General features: G+C 37.7%; 1 protein-coding gene across 2 annotated transcripts in view; it reads left to right on the top strand.

Annotated features, from left to right (window-relative positions):
- The window catches only part of FMN2 (formin 2), a 399,576-nt gene that overhangs the window by 186,763 nt on the left and 191,933 nt on the right, over positions 1–20,880 (top strand). For both annotated transcript variants that reach the window (XM_024253038.3, XM_054560978.2), the window contains one exon: positions 16,979–17,040. In XM_024253038.3, coding sequence (XP_024108806.2) covers positions 16,979–17,040 — 62 coding nt within the window. The remainder of the gene's footprint in view (positions 1–16,978; positions 17,041–20,880) is intronic.

Raw genomic sequence — 20,880 nt, 5'->3', positions numbered from 1 at the left:
TTTACCAGAGTGAAGGCTTTTGAAATATTTAGATGTCTGGTAAATAATAAACTTAAAAATATTGAGTTCATTAAAAATGGAACTCAAATGTTTATTTAAATTCAAATAGGCTTTACTGTTTTTTGAAATATTTGAAATGTTTAGAATAGTTACCAAAATGCATACTTTACACTTTTGAGATGAATTATTTCTGATTCAAATGTACTTATCAGTGGTCCAATGAACCCTAATTCCTATTACACTGTGCATATATTAATGCTTCTTGCTAAATGCCCACTTTTAAAAGTTTATTTCATAACTATATAAACAGGCATTTGGGGCTCCTGGCCTCACTGCTGCAGAGTGTCTTGAATGAGCATTTGTAGGGTCAGTTGTCATTATCTTGGCCACGATCTTTGGAGTGCTGTATTCCCATCATCAGCTGCACGTAGCACAAGGTCTGGGTGTCACAAAGACATGATGTCACTCTTCTAGCATCTGTGATACTCTTGAGTAGTAATTTCAGAATACTTAGTGAAAGGCTTAAAGTGTTGAAATACGATGAAGTCTGGGGAGTTAACTTTTAGCCTCGACTTTAACTCATTTATTCTGTGCCAAAGAGGAATTTGGGGGAGAGGTTGAGTTTTCCTTTGTGGTAGCCTGGCAGGTGAGGACAAATCCACTTACTCTCCTCTTTCCTCAGCTAGAAGAGATGAGGAATGGAAGGAGATTTGATATTCCTTAGGAATTTTATTAATAGGAAATTGCTTCGTCTTTAACAATGAGGATCATAACTTCAGCTGAGATTAAATTTTAAGTGCTTTATTAAACTGTTTTAGCCACTAGCAATGATTTCCCCTACACAGATACATTTAGATTGACTTTGCACATCTTGAAAATAAGAAACAAATGAAAATACCAGAGTATCTTTATATGTATAAATTGTGAAATTTGAAGTCTGCATTACTTTTTATTGGTTCGGTTTTCATGGGATTATTTATGTATAGGAGCAGCCAAGGAAAAGACCATAGCAGATTTTTGTAATGACGGAATGAGATAGATTCCTGACCTGTCAAGCCAGTAGGTGTGGGACTATGGAGAAAGGTCCTAAATTTTAGTCCAGTTATTTGAATGGAATCTTGAAGAGACATTTACTATTCATAGAGCAACCTGAGCTTGAACTGTAATTTTGTTCTAGTTGGGCAGTGGGGTAAGAGAAGAGACTTGGAACTAGTGTTATATGATGGACACGTCAGTGCTGAAAATTCATGGTGCTTGAGGTAGGCTAAACCTTCCCCCAACCAATGGTTTCCATGCAAGCTTTTTAACACAGTGATGCCTATCCTATATTTTTACTATTTGCACATATTATGAGTGATTGAAGGATGTTAGGAAGCTCTGACAATAAAAATGGTTTTCTTTAATGAAAAAAAAATTCTAATACCGTGAGAAGAGGACAGATACATCTTGCTCAATTAAATCAAAATGTGTGCGACACCTCATTTCTGCAGTTGCAGAAATGCTGAAAGCCACTGGATACTTAAAGCAATGAAGGAGGAAGAGGTTGGGGTTGGGAAAAGCAAAATTGATAATCTCCTTTGTCAAGACATCACTGTAGGAAGCAGGTGGTACTTACTGAACTCTGGAGAGAATGGAAAGTGTGAGGACAGCACAGTAAATAGAAGGAAAATTCCCTCAGCAGTCCACTTTCCAGGCACCAGTCACCTCTGGAACTTTAATTAGAACTCAAAAACGTGAGTGGAGGAATTAGAACAGAGGCCTTTCTATCTTATATTTGAAAAGTATTTATTTTACTTAGAAGCAACTTTTTATTCATTAAAAGCACATCAGATAAATCCTAATATTTGAAACTCCTCCCCATATTTAACTAATTCCTCATTCTTCTAGACAAGGAAACATTAAAGTAATTCTTACACATCAACATATACCTCAGAAGAGAAAAAAGAAACCTTCATTAACTGAACAAATAACAAAAATTTTTTTTTTTAAATAACAAAACTCAACATACACACAAACCAGTGTATCATACTTTTGCATATATTAACTACACGTTGATGTAAATAAGAACAAAATTATTCCAAAGGGAGGGTGATAAATATATGGGTGTTAGATTTTTCATGTTTTTAAACATATTGGAAATGTAATGAAATACAGGTTGATTAAGGTGATCTCTGTAGTACAATGAAAGGCATTACCCTAACATGTCCAATTTTGGTATGTGAGCTCTGATCTTCTCAGTCATATGTTACAAATTCACAACTGAGTTTTCTTTTTTTAATGAATTTTTAATTTTTAGTGACCAAATTTCTTAGTTCTTCCCCCTACCTCAACATGTCTGCCAATATATAAATGTTTACATATACTAAAGAAGTTGAATATTTAAATGAAGTTTTAGGTGAACTATTTTGAAAAGGAAAATTTTTTCCCTTAAAATTGTGATTATAATCATTGTGTTTATAAATTCAAGCTTTTCTGTTTTAGGTTTCTTTCAGTGAGACATGTTTGTGTAGAATTACACTGAAAAAAGTATGATTCTTATTGGTATGAAAGTTATTTTGGCATAAGGCATTTATATTTCTGATAGATTCTGGACTTATGGAGCAATATATATGCTTACATTCAAAATAAAGTTTATCACTGTGTCCCTTTTAGAGCATGTGTTAGAAAACAGTGGCAAAATGTGATCCCACAGTTAGGGTTCTATTTCCAGGGGAACTCACTAAGCCCTCTTTTACAAGAGCATAAATGTTTACCTAAGCAAGAAGGTGAAGTCTGTTATGCCCAATAAAGGACATTTTGCAGTACTGGTTTACGGAAAACATTCAACAGACAGTGGATGTTTTACATAAAGTACAGTGCGTTGTTTGAAACTCTTTGCTCATCTATACACTATGCTTAAAATAAACACTATCTGGGAATATACCAGTCTTTTTTTCTACCTCCCTTATTCCACACCCTAGATTTTGTCACCTGCCAAAGTCAAATAAATCTTATCTAAACAGTTGAGATAAGCGCCGAGTCGTACCCAGTATGGTCAAATCAACAAACCTCTCCAAAAACAGAAATGAAATACAATATCGCTAGATTAAACAGTCTACAATGGTAATCATGTTTGCATTTAAAGATTTTATTCCAAAAGGATCACAGTCTTGGTATCCATTTTTTTTCCTCCTGCCTAGACAAGACGGCGACATACTGACTCAAACAAAATGCATTTGTTCTCTAACAATTTAACTTGTACAGCTCTTATAAACAAGGCCCATAGGTGTATGAAGCCTACCGACTTAATCAGTAACTTATGTCGTTAACCTTGTATAAGCAAGTGTGCTTGAGATGTACCAGTGTTGGATTGTGTATTGGATTTAGTTTTTTCTTGCAGGAAAGCCTTTCTTTATGTAGCCTGAGCGCAAAGTCTATGGCATTCTGGGATTTTATTGTCTGTATCTTACCGTAAAGCTCCATCATGCTAAACTGTTCAAAAAGAGAAGATAGTATAAATTAAAGTGATTCCTAAATTATAGGATATTATAAAAAAATGCAGTTTTCTTCCTTTCTAGGACATACGGTATTTTAACTGTTTGATAACAAGGTGTAAACTCTACTAGAGCAGGAACTATGTCTGTCTGGTTTATGCTGCATCCTCAGGGTGGACAAGAGTACGTAGCTCAGAGTTAGAACTCTGAATATTTGTTCAATGAATGAATGATGTTTTCCAGAAGATATTCTGTCTTCTTTGTGGATGAATAAAAACATTTTGTAATTATTACATTAATTTCTGATATTTAAAAGCATGTCTCTCAAGAGTACATTTTTGTCTTACAGTTTTTAATAAATGGTCTCCTTTCAACATCGTACCATTTAATTAGCAAAATTTAAAATACGTAATAAAGGAAGGACAAATGACACAATATCACTGTCATTTTTTGGTAGTATCTCTAAGGTACTGTCATTTGTGCATTTCTTACTGTAGAGCAATTTATACACTGACTGCTGGTTTGAAAATAACCCATTTTTCCATTATTCTTTAAGCAGATCTTCATTTACTTTGGTTCATGAAATTGGGAATTAGCCCAGTTGTATATAGATGCATGATTTGAATATACTGTCCTTTTATTTTTAAGGTCCAAACAATAATACGAAACTTATACTCTTATTTTCTAATTTATATTTTGCTTTATGAGAGCAAATATATCTACAAAGGTATATGTGCTATTTAGACATTGACCAAAAACTGAAGAACCTTTCATTTTAGAGTGCCTGCTATAACAAGGACTGTTTTCCACACAATAGAGGAATTACCTCTAATCTTTATAGTATCCATTTAAGGGGATAATAACATTACCACTAATATGTCTGTTTCCCATGTGAATAAACCAAAGCTCAGAGAGCTTACCAAGTCTCTCCAAGAGACGCACAGCTGGTTAGTCACAGATCCGTGTTTTTAGTTCAGGTCTATCTAAATCCAAAACACAAGGTCTAAGTATCATGTAATTCTGGAGAAAACCACAACTTTTGAGTTATTATATTGGTGAGTTAAGACTTCTCAGTAAACATATTACTGTTTAAACTAGGGCTTTGAATAAGAAGAGCAGTAATGAAGTTTAGAAGTCTTACAGATACAAGGAATAGAATGCCACTGGTTTAATTTGGGATCAAAAGAAGAATGCTGTTGGTATATTTGCCATTTAACTGACCTTTATCATGGTCTTTAGATAATCTAGAATTACTTGAAATATTACTCACCAGCGTGTGTGCAGGGTTTCAGGTGTATGTTAAGAATGCCTGGCAGCACGTCTTCTGGCAAGATGTCTGCGTTTGTGTGCATACTCAAAGGCCACAGGTTTCCAGGTGCCCAAGCATCTTAGTGGCGAGATGCAGAAAGAATGCAAATAGTATTTCCTTTCATCTTATTATCAAGTGTAAAATGTTCTGATGAATATGGTAGCAAGTGTCTTCCTTCCTGTGAAATGTTAGTTTACATCAGCTGTTGGATATGTTCACGTAACTAAGCCAAGCAAAATCAAACACAAATTTAAAAGTTGCTTGGCTACCTTTTTAGAAAATTTTTGTTATGTAATATACATTTTGAAAGTTTTTAATGTAACTACCCAGGTGTGCAGATTTTCAGGTGGAGATTCATGCATCAGCATTATATTCCTTAGAAAGGAATGCTGGGTATGACTCTTGACTCCATTCACATCCAGTTGCCCAGTGACATGCACCTCCTGAAGATTTCTATGCTTTATTGAGTTTCAAATAAAGATTGAGGGATGATAGTTCTAGGCATTTCTGCCAAGCTGTGTTTTTCTTTTTTTTCTTCTTCCTTCTTACATCTTCCCAGCAGATTAATTAAAACAGTAATAGAAATAAATAAAAATTAAGGCAGTCCTGAAAATAAAAATGAGCCTTTTGTATCCACCACAGATTATAGATGCGGAGGAGGAAAAGGAGGCTTCTTCCCCTAGTAATGTCAGTCTGTTGCTCTTCTCTTTGCAGTTCCTCTCCTCATTACTATTTAGAGGCTCATGCTTGTAGTACCATTTGCAGCAGGGATTTTTGCCTGTGCCAGTATTTATTTGGCTTTCGCTTTCCCAGGCATTTCTGCCTTTGTGGATTTCTGGAGCCAATAAGGCAAATGTGTGAGTGGTGGCATCCTTTCTTAAGGTTACCTGTTATGACTTTTCTCTGGAGGTTCAGCAATGACTTTTGTTTTTCACATTACACACTTCTTCAGTTGTCTGCTATATGCAAGACACTCTGGCATGATACAATAATGTCTAAGACAAGATCCCTGCTATTAGGCTCTTAAAAATCTTCTTGGAGGGACCAACCACATACTTTTATACAATAGAGGGAATAGCTGGAGTGTATCAGATGGCTTTTATTAATGTTAAAGGGTGGAATCCAGAGGTAGGGAAAGTCATGAGCCTTGGTATTTATGGAGTGTTTTGGAGATTACTTAGACTGGAGCTTGAAATTGCTATTTTGTTAGAAACAGCAGTTTGTCCACATTTAGAGCCATACTTTCCAGTTTCCCTTTTGTTCCAGGTGACCATAGGAAACTGATTCAGTCAGTGAGACGTAAGTAGAAGTCTCCTAAAAATGTATGATCCATCGGCATTGCGCATTTCTTCTTGTTGCTTTCCTCTTTCCTCCTTCGTTTGGCCTGGAATGTGAAAGTGATGGCTGGTACAGTAGCAGCAATTGTTCCAAGTGAGGAAAAGGAAAAGGCAGATGAAGACCACTTAAAAATTTTGGGCCCTAACATATTTTATCCCCTGAATCAATGGCAACCTACCTTAGCTTTGTTCAAGTCACTGTCTACTCAGATATTCTTTTACTTACTGCTGAAAACAATTTTTTAACTGATTCAAATGTATTTAACACTTTGGCCATATTGTCATGTGGGTAATTGTCAGGATTTCATTCGTATTTCAAATAATCTTCATCACTATATTCTAACTGGATGCCCATATCACTCCCTAATATGAGCCAATCTTTTAAGCTAGGGGGGAGGATTGAGTTAGAAACAAACGATCAGGAATGACTGACATTTTCCCCCTCATCTAGACCCTGTATTTTTCATTTTACTTCCTAATAAACTCCAAGATATTGGAATTCAGTTTTTATTTCTCTTTAATTCCACTAGAATACAGATGATAGCTTCTATAAAAGCACTTTCCCTTCCCCAGCTGTCCACTCTTGGAATTCTTTGTCCATCTACACAACTTTTCCCCAACTTTATATTGTTTTGTCTTATAACACCTAAAGGCAAACACAAACTTAGCTGGGTAAGAAGAGGGAAATATTTCTATTATTAGATTAAAGATTATAAAAGAAAGGCAGAAAAAATTTCCAAGTTGTAATCTGTCTTCTAGCTTCAGAGTCCCTGAAATTTTTAAGGACCTTTTCTGGGTCCTTAAAAACATAAAAACTAATAGGCAATGTAGTGAGTGAGTTCTGTGAACAGAAGGATCACCAGGGACACAGCTTCTGGCCGGGCTAAAGTGTGAACCAAGTGCTTTATATCTGGCAGGCATATGGTCAGACGGAGTACGTGATTCTATGGTTTTTGTTAATCTTAACTCACTGGGATCTACTCTCAGGAACTGGTCAACCGTTTCTTTCCTGTTATTTGGATGTTGGCCTTCCTAAATTTGTCTAAATTTCTTGGCTTTTTCTTCTTCGTTTCCTTTTTGATCTACTTTTGGGAAATTCTCACATTTATTTCCCAAATCTTCTATTGGGTTTTTCTGTTACCCTGTTTTTTGTTTGAAGAAACATTTTGTTCAATTAGGAGGGTGTTGCAAGAATTGCAGGCAATAGTCGGGAATGTCTGAGAATGGGGTGGTAGGGGTGGGGGTGGTGAGGTGAAGTCATATTCTGGATGTGTTTGGAATGTGAAGCCAACACGATTCATGATGTGTTGGATGTGGAAGGTGAGGGGAAGAGAGGAATTAAGGACAGTTCCTCTGAACACCAAGCAGATGGAGGCTCCGTCATGTAAGACAGAAGAACATGTATAGAGTGTGCTGTCTGTTAGACACCCAAGTGGTGACGCTGAGAAGGCTGTTGGTTCTATAAGTGAGGAGTTCAGGAAGGAGGTCGGAAGCTGGAGATGAAAGTGCTGGAGTATTTCAAGCCCACCATGAGACTAGGTGAGACCACCGAGGCGGTGAGTGTAGATAGAGGTAAGAAAGGGTGGCAGTAGTGAGCCCTAGGACATTCCAAAAATGAGAGGTTAGGGAGAGAAAGAGCCAGCAGGGGAGACTGAGGAATGGGGAACATTAGAAGTAGGAGGAAGAGGAAGAGAGAGTGGTATCCTGGAAGCTAGGATAAATGTTTAGCACGTGTATCAGAAGGAAGGAATTTATAACTGTGTCACCTGCTGCCAAGGGTTGAGAAATGTGCATTTGGATTTCACGAGATCTAAAAACACTGGTGACTCAGTAATCAGAGCAAAGACTTGATGAGTGGGATTAGGAAGTGATGGGCAGAGAAGAATGTGGGGACAACAAGTATTGATGACACTTTGTAGGAGTTGGAGGAGTTTTACTGCTTTATTTTTTTCCCTTTCTTTTTTCCCCCTCTGGTTTCTAACATCCCTTGTAGAGGCTTCACATAGATGATTTGATCCTTGGCTGTCTGTTCTTGCTTAAGTCTAAAAAGTGATGTGAAGCCCTGAGTCCTCATGTTAGACTCTTGGACTTCGAGTTCAGTGTAGCATTTTCGGTGTGTGTTTTTTGTTGGGCATTCACCCGTGTCTTTATCTTTTGGTCTTTTTTCCTGGGATGGAGAGAGTTCCTGGAGACTTCCCATTTCTGGCTTGGGGAGTAAAGGCCTGTCTGGCAGTGTTCTGGACCCTAAGTTGGGGGAAGAGGGCTGAATGGAGGTATGGAGGCTTTTGTGTTCAACATGCAGTACTCCGCATGGTCCCTGTGTATTCAGCATAGCAACCTATCCTACAATTGTGCTTGCTGTGTCTTTGTCCAGAGACTTAGATTTAATTTCTCAAGAAAATCAACTTGATGAAGTTGAGAAGGACTTTTTCAGAATGAGCATGTAACTGACTGACTGGCAGCATTCACCCAGTGCTCCTTGTTTCTGATATTCCTCGCTTTACCCTCAGTTGGACAAGTGCCTGTTGCCAGTTCCTTGGCCTTCAGGGTTGGTGCTCAGTTTTCTCAGAGAAAGTTATGGTTTTATCATTTTAAGGTCTACGAAACCGAGTACAGCTGGCTTCCACATTTTGTTGCTGTCATCTAGTCTTCTTTCTTCCAGTCCTTATGGGTTTACTTTTTTAAATATGTTTTTACTATAGCTTTAGTGAAACTTCAGGAGAGAACAAAATCAAATGCTTGTACTTACTGTGCCATCTTAATCAGAGATGCTTCCCAGCAGTATGTATTAGTACATATCACAGTGCAAATCGAATGAAGCAATCTGAATGTTAGGTGATGCTATGAAGATTTAGACCATCTATTTAGTAGTCATTCACTTTCAAACTCTGTCACTTCGAGTATCTTTTACACCTGACAACACCATTCTTTCTCCCATTTGCACAAGCTCTACCTTGTGCTTTTATTGTGGTGTAATTGTTGTGTAGTTATTTGTCGATGTGTCTTTCTACTTCACTATACTGTCAGCTCTTCTAGATGGGGGAGTGTGTATAACTCCAGATTCCCAAAATGTTTTGTAGGACATTTACAAAAGAGATAACAAATATTGCCAGATACATTTCAATTACGTACCCCCAAAATGTAAAAGTTTCTATTTCACTGAAATATACAGTGAAACAAAAATTAACTGCTTATATGTCCTCTTCTTCCTGATTTTAAAGTCTAAATGACATGCTTCCTGCAGTTCCTCAGAGATCTCTTACAAAATGTAGCTTCCTGGTAGCTAGAGTAAGATGACAAACCTGACTCTTTTAAATGAGAGGATGCTTCTGATCTCTGCTACATGAGTGCCTGCTCAAACAAAGGTCTTTGCTTCTCAGCAGCTTGCAAAGCTAACTTCATCAAAGCTTTTCCTGTGGCTTCTGTATTTTGAATGGGGTAAAGATGCTTTCTTCAAGCCCTTATACTCTGCCAGTGAAAAGAGGGCATGAACCGTAAATATGGGCAGATTTGTACTCATTTTGTGTTTAAGCTTCTGCTGACTCTACTTCTCTTTCCATGTACTTTAACCCAAATTAGTGTTAACCCAAGTAACTAATCCCTCTTGTTACTTGTTTAGTCTTCTATGTTACTATCAGTACAACTGAAATTGTCATTTTTCTTTTTGCTGAGAATTTTTTCAACCTGGTTCATCTGAAACCTCTCAATCTAAGATACTGATTTGGAGAGAGATTAAAAAAAACATTTTCCATTATAGGAATGTGAAATGGGCCATAATAATAATCACAACAACCAACATTTTCTGAGTGTTTGCTTTGTGCATGGCACTGCATTTGGCTTTTATTATTTAATCCCCTGCAAGAACCCTGTAGGGCAGGTACTCTTCTTATTAGGTCCATCTTGCAGATGAGGAACTTGAGATGCTCTGGGTTATGCAGATAATAAGTTGTGTGGTCACTGTGCCCCACTGCCTTCCGGTGCCATCAGATGGCAATGTGACATGACATATTATTATCTTTGTGTTCTGTATTTTTGAGCTATGATGTCAGCTAGAGTGAAGTTAGTTATTTATGAAAGGACAATCAGAGTGATCTCAAAGAACGGTCAGTTTGTCCAGTAAAATTAAAGGCAGAGTTGATTTTCAGGAATTGCTAACCTCAGCCTGTTTTAGCCTTTCAACATTCGAGGAAGATGTTTTTCCAAGTCTTTTGTGTACTGGGTTCTTCTAGATAGAGAAAGGATACAACAGTGAATGAAGCATGACCATGTAATCATGGAGGGAAGGGTCTGTCCATATTGTCTCACACGTCTCTGTATATCTACAGAACGTATCTCATATGATCTCTATTTATAGAAATGATGAGGTTTAGCTGATTTGATAGGTTGTGCCTAAACCAGAAGCCAGCCTTCCTGACTAGTGCACTTTGTCTTTCCACCGAATCATGGTGCTTCTCCATGTCTTTTGTCAACCTAGAGCCTAACAGGAGAATAAAAACATTCGCATGAATGAAATTAACACAAGGTAGAGACCCATAGAGCAACACAAGTTGGAAGCTGAAGTCCAAGGAACAGAGGGCCATGGGTTAGCAATGTGTTGTGATGGGCAGCCCCTCAGATGGTCCCTGGAGATCCCCACCTTCTGAGACTCATGGCCCTGTGATATTCCCTACCCCTTATATGTGGGCTACACTCACGACTCACACTGAATAGAATAGAACAGAACAGGGGTGATGGGATGCCACTTCCAAAATAAGGTTACAAAGAGAAGGAGGCTCTGTCTTGTATGCCCTTTCTGTCTCACTCTAAGGGAAGCCAACTACCTCGAGAGTTGTCTATGAAGAAGCCCATCTGGCAAGAAACTGAGTCAGACTTCCAGCCAACCAGTAGTGAGATGCCGAGGCCCTCAGCCTGAGGAACTGAATCCTGCCAACAGCCTGTGAGTAAGGCTGGAAATAGATCTTCCTGCAGAGCCTTCAGATGAGACCGTAGCCCCTGCCAATACCGTGATTGCAGTCTTATGGGAGACCTTGAGGCAAAGGCCCCTAGCTGAGCTGCACCTGGATTTGTGACCCACAGAAAGTGTGAGATAATCCATGTGTGCTCTGTAAGCCCCTAAGCTTTGGTGTAACTTGCCATGCAGAAATGAATAACACACTTGGTAATAAACACTGTGAGATTTTCTAGTTTGCGGCATCTTTACCACCAGTTTAGCAGATCACACAGGAAAGATTAAAGTAGGTGACTGCAGTGGCTGGGATAAGTGTTCATGGCTTATGAAAGGAAGGGGCCATCAAGCGCAGCCCTGAGAGACTGCTCCAGTCCTGTCTCATCCAACAGATCCCTGATTTTAAAACATATCAATGTAAGGCAGGTACTAACACTGTTCCATAGCTTAAAACGTTGCATTCAACAAGAGTAATCCTATCATATTGAATTATACAAATAGGTTGGGCACTGTGGCTCATGCCTGTAATCTCAGCACTTTGGAAGCCTGAGGTGGGAGGATCACATGAGGCCAGGAGTTCAAGACCAGCCTGGGAAACATAGCAAGACCTTTGTCTCTACAAAAAAATTAAAAAATAGAAATATTATCTGGGCATGGTGGCATGTGCCTGTTGTCCCAGCCACATGGAGAGGCTGAAGTGAGAAGATTGCTTGAACCCAGGAGTCTGAGGCTGCAGCGAGCTATGATCATACCACTGCACCCTAGCCTGGGTGACAGAGTGAGACCCTGTCACTCTGTCTCTCTCTAAAAAAAAGGGATTACACAAATAAAGTGAACTACTTAATCTGGCTACTCAAAATATGTGAAAGATCAACAAATTTCTCTAATAATGTTTTGTTGAAGTGCTTTGTTTCAAATGAGTTCCTTTTAAGGCACACTTAAAATAAGTCCTTTCCCTTCTGTGCAGTTCTTTGAAAGTATAGAGACAGGATTCATTTTATCATGTAAACATTCATACAGATAGATTACTTTGCTCTCTAGCCTGTGGGTAATTCAACATTTGTAGTAAGTTAGAATAAGAAGCATGTACCATATTTCTGGTGCTGACAAAGGCAGCCATGGAGGAAAACACATTAGTAGCAGAGACCAAGTGTCCAAGGATAGACACCTGCCTGCGCACAGTCAGGAGTGGGACTGTTTCCTATGTTGAGTCTATAATGCTTGGTTGTTTTGAATTGCTTTTTCCTTTATTTTTTTAATGTAATGCAGTCATCCATCAAAATCTTAAAATCAAAAGAAAACAGATTTCTTTTTCTGTTTGGACATTTTGAGACATTTTAAATATCTTAGGTTAAATTGACTATTTGACTTCCAAAATAGGCCATTTCATTTTTCATTTTTTAACAGCATGGTTTAACAACAATGACATTGGATCTTAGCAAGTTCATACCGGTGGAGCAAGTTCATACTGGTGGAGTTCATGATGAGAATAGCTATTGTGATCTTAACTTTTAACTATTTAACGCAAATGTTTAGTCCTGAACCTAGTTTTAATCTAATTTCTGAACCAATGTGTTTACAGGTAATATACACCTTAAAATTAATCACACCCATTATTCCAAGCCTTTCTGAATTATTTTTCTAATATATAATTACTTATTTTCTCCACATGATAAGCATATGCTATAAACGAAAGTTATCCCACTTGATAAAGTCTCAGAGAAGTTTAGTGTCTTGATCAAAGACACACAGCCATTTGGTATGAAAGCCTGAAAGATTACTATGTTTTTCTACTCTCTATCTAGACATTGGCATTTGGTAAAATCGTAGACAAGAATTGCTGTCTGTTTTGGTCTGGAGCGATGTCTGTTTGTTTGTTTGTTTGTTTGTTTGAGACAGAGTCTGGCTCTGTCACCCAGGCTGGAGTACAGAGGCACGATCTCAGTTCACTGCACCCTCTACCTCCTGGGTTAAAGTGATTATCCTGCCGTAGCCTCCCGAGTAGCTGGGATTACAGGCACGCACCACCACGCCTGGCTAATTTTTGTATTTTTAGTAGAGACAGGGTTTCACCATGTTGGCCAGGCTGGTCTCGAATTCTGGGCCTCAAGTGATCCACCTGCCTTGGCCTCCCAGAGTGCTGGGATTACAGGCGTGAGCCACCACATCCAGCTGGAATGATTAGTAACATATGGTCGTTTGTAGGTTGTTCAAAGGAAGTGGTAAATATCTCCATTGTTTTAATCCTGGAAATGTAGCATATTTGACAAATAAGTGAATAATCTTTTAATGTGCAAAAAAGGTCTGTAGTTCCTCTCAACACCTTTCTCCTTGAACCCACTCACATAAAAACAGAACAGATGCTTCCTGGTTAAATTGATTTATATATGTTTTTGAGGAAGTGATTAAAACTGCATTGTAGACCTGCAGGGATTGGGTGGGAGTGGGAATTGTAATGAGTCGCAGACAAGGATGGGTGTTACTCAGCATCTTAAAGCAGCAAGGAGGAAGTGAGTGTGAGATATCTGACCTCTAATCTGAAACATAATCACATTAACGCCTTGCTGACTATTAGAGGATAAAGTAATCTGAACTGAACATTTATCACTGAATATTCTTTTAAATTTTGGATTTATCCGAAATCTAGTCTTCTGCTTAATTATTTACATGCTAATAAACAAGACAGAGTATAATGAACAAGCCCCAGTAGTTCTATACCACGCTCTCTTGTTTCATTCTAATGGTTTATCATTCAGGTAAAGGTTCCATCCCTCATTAGATGCAGTTGGAATGGTTTTTTTTTTGTTTGTTTGGTTTGTTTGTTTTTTTTTTTTCTTTTTTTTTGGATACGAGAGGAAGCTAAAACAAATAGAAAAAAAGTCAACTTGTTTAACCTTGGGCTTGATAACAAGGCTCACTTGAGCAGGAAGGATGTTCTAATAGTTGAATTTATGTGAAAAGTTGGCATGGGGAGGTAACATTAACCAACTACATGTCAGACCCTTTTACTTGTTATTGCCTCTAAGCCCCACAAAAACCCCAAACCAAAACGTGGCTAATATTTTCCATTATTTCCTTGCCCCTGCCCCATAAAGGAACTAAAACCTATAAAAAGTAACTTACTTGAAGTAATGCAGCAGCAAATAAAAATTTAAATTTAAACTTAGTTTAGTTTGATTCCATGTTCTATGTTTGTTCCACATCGGGAAACTGCATCTTGTAAAAATAATATTCCCTTTGGAGGAACTATCACCTTGATATAATTTCAATACTCAGGTTCTCTCCTCTGAAACAAGGCTGAAATTTTGGACTTGGAACCAAGAAATTTCTGAGGAGTTTTTTCTTTGAATCTTTTTGCCACCTAAATAAATAAATACATAAATAAGTAAGTAGGTAAGTACATAAGTAAATAAGTAAAAAATAAAAAATGCATTCAGTCATTCTTAGCATGATCTAGAACTCTGATCATGGTATTCTCTTCTCTGTGCATTACCAGTTGTCTGCAGACTTTCAAGGCTGGGCTATTCAGCACATTCCCACCCAAATAGCTCCAACTTCAAATCATTATTACTCAAGTAACTGTTAACCCTTCTAGTATACTAGTGTAATCCCTGATGTATAGGAAACACCTTACATTTGTTGAATGCATTTGGGAATGCTTATCTTATTTCCTTGATTTTAGAATTCCATCCATTGAAAATGTAACATTGACCAAATCACAGATTTTAAGGAAGGGAGCAATGGAAGATGCTACTAAACATCTAGTAACATAGACATTTTGATCTAAGTCCTGATTTCTGAAATGTTAGCATATGCTTTTTAAATTGAGGAGGAAGTGTGGCACTTCGATAATTTTAATCTTTCCCAAATTACTTCTTTTACCTTTATTTCCTGTCTAGAATTTCTATCACTGCATCCATTCATCTGTCAGTATTTAATCTTTCTTTTTGGCTACAAAAGCATGATTAGGTTTTGCCCTGAAAACTGCTCATTCCCATTTGAATTGTATTAATTTCTCTCAGGTCAACTAGGGGGAAATTATATGGAGAAACAGTAACAGTGTTGCTTTCCAGTGAGATTTTCTGTGGATGAGTAAAAAATGAGATTTCATGAGTTAGGACCCTTTGAGAACTTGTTTAGGAGCACATAACATGTATTAAGATATTCATTATTAAGAATATTCTTTCGATCTCATGTATATGACATTGCATGAGATAGAAAGATGAGAAACCTCAGGATATTCACAAGTTTTATGTGGGGAAAACTTGTGGGAATAATAGTATGGTTTAAAATGATGGATAAACTCAAAGGACAATTGTGTACTTTATGAGCTTTGAATTGATCATGAATAATTTTATTGTGTTTCTTTGCCTTGTTCTGGGGATGGCATCTGACACCAAGTTGACCCCTTGCATTTCCTTTATAGTTTTCTTATCACGTAGAGAATTACTGGATTATTGGCTGGCTGATGAATTCCAAAATCAGAAACCTTTGGATTCACTGTAAGATACTCTTGAAGAGCTAGACTCTGCACAAATCGAAAGAAGATAATTCCATACATAAATTTACTGTTTTTTACTCAGGTTTTATGCATTTTCTTACATATTATCACAGCAAAATTATTAGCTAATCCTTTTTCATTAATTTTTGAAATATGGTCAAAGGTATTTGGACTGTGCCTTTACTACTTTGAAACATTAAAGTTCATGATATTTTTGCCTTATATGGTCTAATGAATAAGATTTGTCTGAGACTCTTACTCTTAGATATGTATTTCACACCTAATTTTTTTTGGAAATTGAGATAGTGGATTATTATGAGGGTGGAAGTATCATATTCTACTTGGTACAATATTTTTTGGTGCATCTGGGCTCTCTTCCCAGCTCCAAATACAAATGCTAAATTACCTTGTTTAGATTTCTCATCTATCCTGTGCTTCCATTTCCCACTTGTCTTTTTAAATTCTTTCTTGGGATTTTGACAGAGTCAACTAGAAAATGTCTCATGTGAAACTTTGAGAGAAGAGACATTGTAAAATGCCTCTGTTATCAAAATAAATATATCCAGTTTGTGATTATTTACTTGGTGATTTTTGTCCGGGAAATTTTTAACTCCCCAAGAGCTTCACTGGCTACTTGACACAAATTCTGTCAAGGCAAATTCACCTTGTTTCTACCAAATATCCATGTAGAAAACACAGAATGATTTGTATTAACCTATGCCTAAACCAAGTAATGAAGCACACCTACTCCAAAATACAATACAAATTTCCCCAGGCAACAAATGCATAAAGAAAATATTGCTGATTTTTCTATTATCTATCCTGCTTCTTCCTTATATAACCATGGGTAGTATATATTTTAAGGATGGATTTTTAAGGAAGGATCTGTGCTAATACCACTACCAATATAAAAGATTCATCCTTCGATTATAATATTTTGAGGAATTATAACAGGAAATGCACCCATCATTTTTATACTAAGTCCATCCGTTTGATGATTAGATTTCACGTTTGTCAAAGGTCCTAGATATACTGGCAAATTTAACCATTTATTGATATAAAACTGGGATGTAGCACTCACTGAAGTGATTTGCTTACTTTGCTGGTATGAAGCAGATTTTTCAAATTCATTCAGTTTGGCCGTGAAAAACAGACCTCACAGTTTCTCTCTGACCTTTGCCTGGGCCATTTTCATGGGATTTAGTATTTGTGGAGCAAGTGAAAGCTTTAACACTTGACACCTGGCCCAGCGAAATTCCTGGTGCAGGCTTTGCAGTGGGGGCAAGGGGAAACGTTGAAGTTAAAGCCCCTGCTCCCTCTGGCTGCTGAGCCGTGAGCCTGCTGCCTGAGATGGTCAAACATCTTTTCACAGGTGGCTTATGGCAATTTATATTCTTCTTTTCTTTTCCACAGCTGTTGTGAACTTGGATAATTCTGTGGTTGACCTGGAGACCCTTCAAGCTCTCTATGAGAATGTGAGTAATAGAAGGAATTTTATGTGTGAGTATATAATATGTACACAGTGCATGTCTATGTGCACATATAGACTCTTTGTTTTAAGGTCCTCTAAAGAAATTTGATCTGAGTGTAGTGAATTTGCCTAAGTAGGTGTTTGTTACAATACTTTCTAGGAACATATCAAACAAATGTGTGGTCTCATGGTTTGAAAAATTGTGAATCAAATCATATTGCATATGAGGTCATTCATGATTTTTTAAAATTTAAATAATAATCAGTACTGATGTGGGGGCTAAATTGAGCCAAGCATTGTTCTGTGCACTTCATACACACACACACACACACACACTCAGGCACACACACTTAAAATTTTAAAATATGTAATTGAAAAAGATTGAATACATTCCAGGTATATTTATTTTATATATTCATGCTGATTTGATATACACATTGATTACCACAATCAGATTAACACATCCATCACCACCCATGCTTATATATAAGATCTCTAGAAGTTATTCATCTTATAACTGAAAGTTTGTACCTTTTGACCAATATCTCCCAATTTTCCTACCTCCCACCCCTGGGCAACCACCGTTATGCTTTCTGTTTCTATGAGTTCAAGTTTTTTAGATTCCTTATTTGTCTTTCTGTGTCTAGCTTATTTCACTTAGCATAATGCCCTCCAGGTTCATCCATGATGTTGCAAATGGCAGGATTGCTTTCTTTTTTATGGCTGAATAATATTCCATGGTGTGTATGTACCACATTTTCTTTATCCATTCATCTGTTGATGGACACTTTGGTTGGTTTTATATCTTGTCTCTTATGAGTGGTGCTGCAGTGAACATGAAAGTACAGATATCTCTTCAACATACTTTTCATTTCCTTTGGATGTATTCCCAGAAGTAGAATTGCTGGATCATATGGTAGTTCTGTCTTTAATATTTTGAGCAACACCTACACTGCTTTCTATAATGGCTGTACCAATTTACATTCCCATCAACAGTGTGCCAGGGTTCCCTTTTCTCCACATCTTCACCAACACCTGTTGTCTCTCTCCTAGTAGCCATGCCAACAGATGTGAAGTCATAGCTCACTGTGGTTTTGATTTGCATTTCTCTGATGAACTGTGATCAAATGCTATTATTATCACCCCTGTTTTACATGAGGAAAGTTAGCGAGGTTAGATGACTTACTCCGGGTCACATAGCTAGTGTTGTGATATAGCTGGGATTTAGTTCATTCTGCCTCTGTTTCTCTATACTGCTACAGTTTATTTCACTAAGTGGCAGGGCATTTGGCTTTTCTTTTATGTAGTATTTTTTTTTTTTTTTACAAAGATGGTAGAAAAAGGGAGTAAGGTATTGAAGGAGAATAACCATAGCACGATATAGTTAGTGCCATTGGGAAGTGCGATATGAGATGTCTTTAGCTAGAATGTGACATTAAATAATATTGATTCAAGTAGTAATAAAGCAGGTTGTTTTCAGTGCTTTTGATTATATTTAAGGTAAAGTCTCAGCAGTGTGGTCCTATTTTGGGTCTAATATCTTTGAGTGCTTTTTTTTTTTTTTTTTTTTTTTTAAACTTTATTTCTGTTCTTGCCTTTGATCTGCCTGGTATTTAAGCCTCTGCCCTTTGGGGCATGGCCTTAGTTGGTCCTTAACTTTTCTGTCTCAAGTCAAATAATTCTTGGCTCTGGGGAGACCCATGTGGTGGGCAGGATGCAGACTCTGTTCCTTGATCACTCCCTTGAGGACTGTGTGTTAAACCTGCTCATCCACTCTTGAGTTTGTTTTTTTTTTTTTAGCATATGTTATATGGTGGTCTCATCTGTGAGATTGAGACCGATGTAAGGCAAAAATATGTCTCACGGTGCATTGTAGAGAATCTGTGGGCAAAGTGTAGAACTGGTACCCATTAAGCATGGTGAGCATAAGCATTCAGTGAAACTGAGTCATAAACAAAGATTGAGAGGGAAGGTTTCAGTGATTTATTATATAGTTGTCACTATGCAAAGGGAAAACTGGAAAAAGTAAATCATGTATTTATTATATTCATGTTCCAATGAAATTGGTATTTAAAATATAACCATTGGGAGATACAGAGAGTTTTCATTTCTCTTGAGTCTTTCATACTAATCCTCTTCCAACCAGGAGGGCCATATGGAAGAAAGGAGGAAATACTAGAGGAAAGTAATTTCTTCAGCAGGTCATAATGATTTAAGATGTTGGTGTGTGTGTATCTATCTATCTTGCACGTATATATTACATATATACATTTAGTGTATACATGGTATGTGTGTGTATCTATATGTGTGTATGTGTAGGAATGAATGTCTTATTTAAACTTGATGTATTCATGTGTAGAAATATATCCAGAAAATATAGAACATTGAATGTTTATTTTATGATGGTTTAGAATATTTTATTTGGGCTGGGTGTGGTGGCTCATGCTTGTAATTCTAGCACTTTGGGAGGCCAAGGCGGGAGGATCACGAGGTCAGGAGTTCGAGAACAGCCTGGCCAACATGGTGAAACCCCGTCTCTACTAAAAATACAAACATAAGCCAGGCATGGTGGCCCGGGCGCATGTAATCCCAGCTACTCGGGAGGCTAAGGCAGGAGAATTACTTGAATCTGGGAGGCGGAGGTTGCTGTGAGCCAAGATTGCATCACTGCACTCCAGCCTGGTGACAGAGTGAGACTCCATCTCAAAAAAAATATATATATATATATTTTATTTGAGGGTGTTTAGCCTTTCAAAGTAAAGTAATTTCACAAAATATAAATTTATGACTCAGGACAAACTAGACAGCTACCCAGAATCTTATCTTACTTCATGAAAGTAGAACAAGTACTGTGTCTTAGTCTGTTTGGGCTGCTGTAATGGAATGCCATAGCCTAAGTGGCTTATGAAATGTTGTTTCTCACAGTTTTGGAGACTGAGATTTCCAAGATGAAGGCACTGGCAGATTTGGGATCTGGTGAGGGCCCTCTTCCAGGTTCACAGACTGCGGTGTTCTTGCTGGAACCTCACATGGTAGAAGGGACAAGGGAGCTGCTTGAGGTCTCTTTTACAAGGGCCCTGATCTCATTCATGAGGGCACTGCTCTCAAGACCTAATTGTTTCCTAAAGGCCCTACCTTAATACCATCATCCTGGGGATAAGGTTTCAACCTATGGAACTGAGGGTGGGGCATAAACATTCAGTGTATAGTATACTAGCTGGCACTGGTTAAACTTAATTAAAATTTTTATTGCTGCTGTTCTCAAACTTTAAGGTTCAGACTTTCATTGTGTCAGGAAACCAATTATTTTGTGAGAGGGTGATTCACAATTATTAGTTTAGGTAGTACCAGGTTAGCCCTCTGCAGTACAGGAACTTGAAGAATCCATTAGGAACAATAACAGGTCATTGTGCATACTTTATATGCCAATAATACATATATGCAAATTCCTGATTAATATCTATTAAAAAATAAGTCTTGAGAAGGCAAAAATAGTTGTTTTATCCACAGCAATAGCTCCAGAACCTAGAGTTAAGTAGTATTTGGCACAGTTCTTCCCTAAATGTCCTGTATATCAGGGGTCCTCAACCCCCAGGCCAAGGACCAGTACCATTCTGCGGCCTGTTAGGATCTGGGCCACACTGCGGAAGGTGAGCCACTGGTGAGCAAGCATGACTGCCTGAGCTCCACTTCCTGTTGCATCTGTGGTGGCATTAGCTTATCATAGGAGCTAGGAGCACATGCACGGGATCTAGGTTGCCTGCTCTTTATGAGAACCTAATGCCTGATGATCTGAGGTGGAACAATTACATCACCAAACCATCCCCATAATGCCAGGTCTGTG

The sequence above is a fragment of the Pongo abelii genome, chromosome 1 (genome assembly GCF_028885655.2).
Source record: "Pongo abelii isolate AG06213 chromosome 1, NHGRI_mPonAbe1-v2.0_pri, whole genome shotgun sequence".
In the NCBI taxonomy this organism is placed as follows: Eukaryota; Metazoa; Chordata; class Mammalia; order Primates; family Hominidae; genus Pongo; species Pongo abelii.
This window is presented reverse-complemented; position numbering and strand designations above follow the sequence as displayed.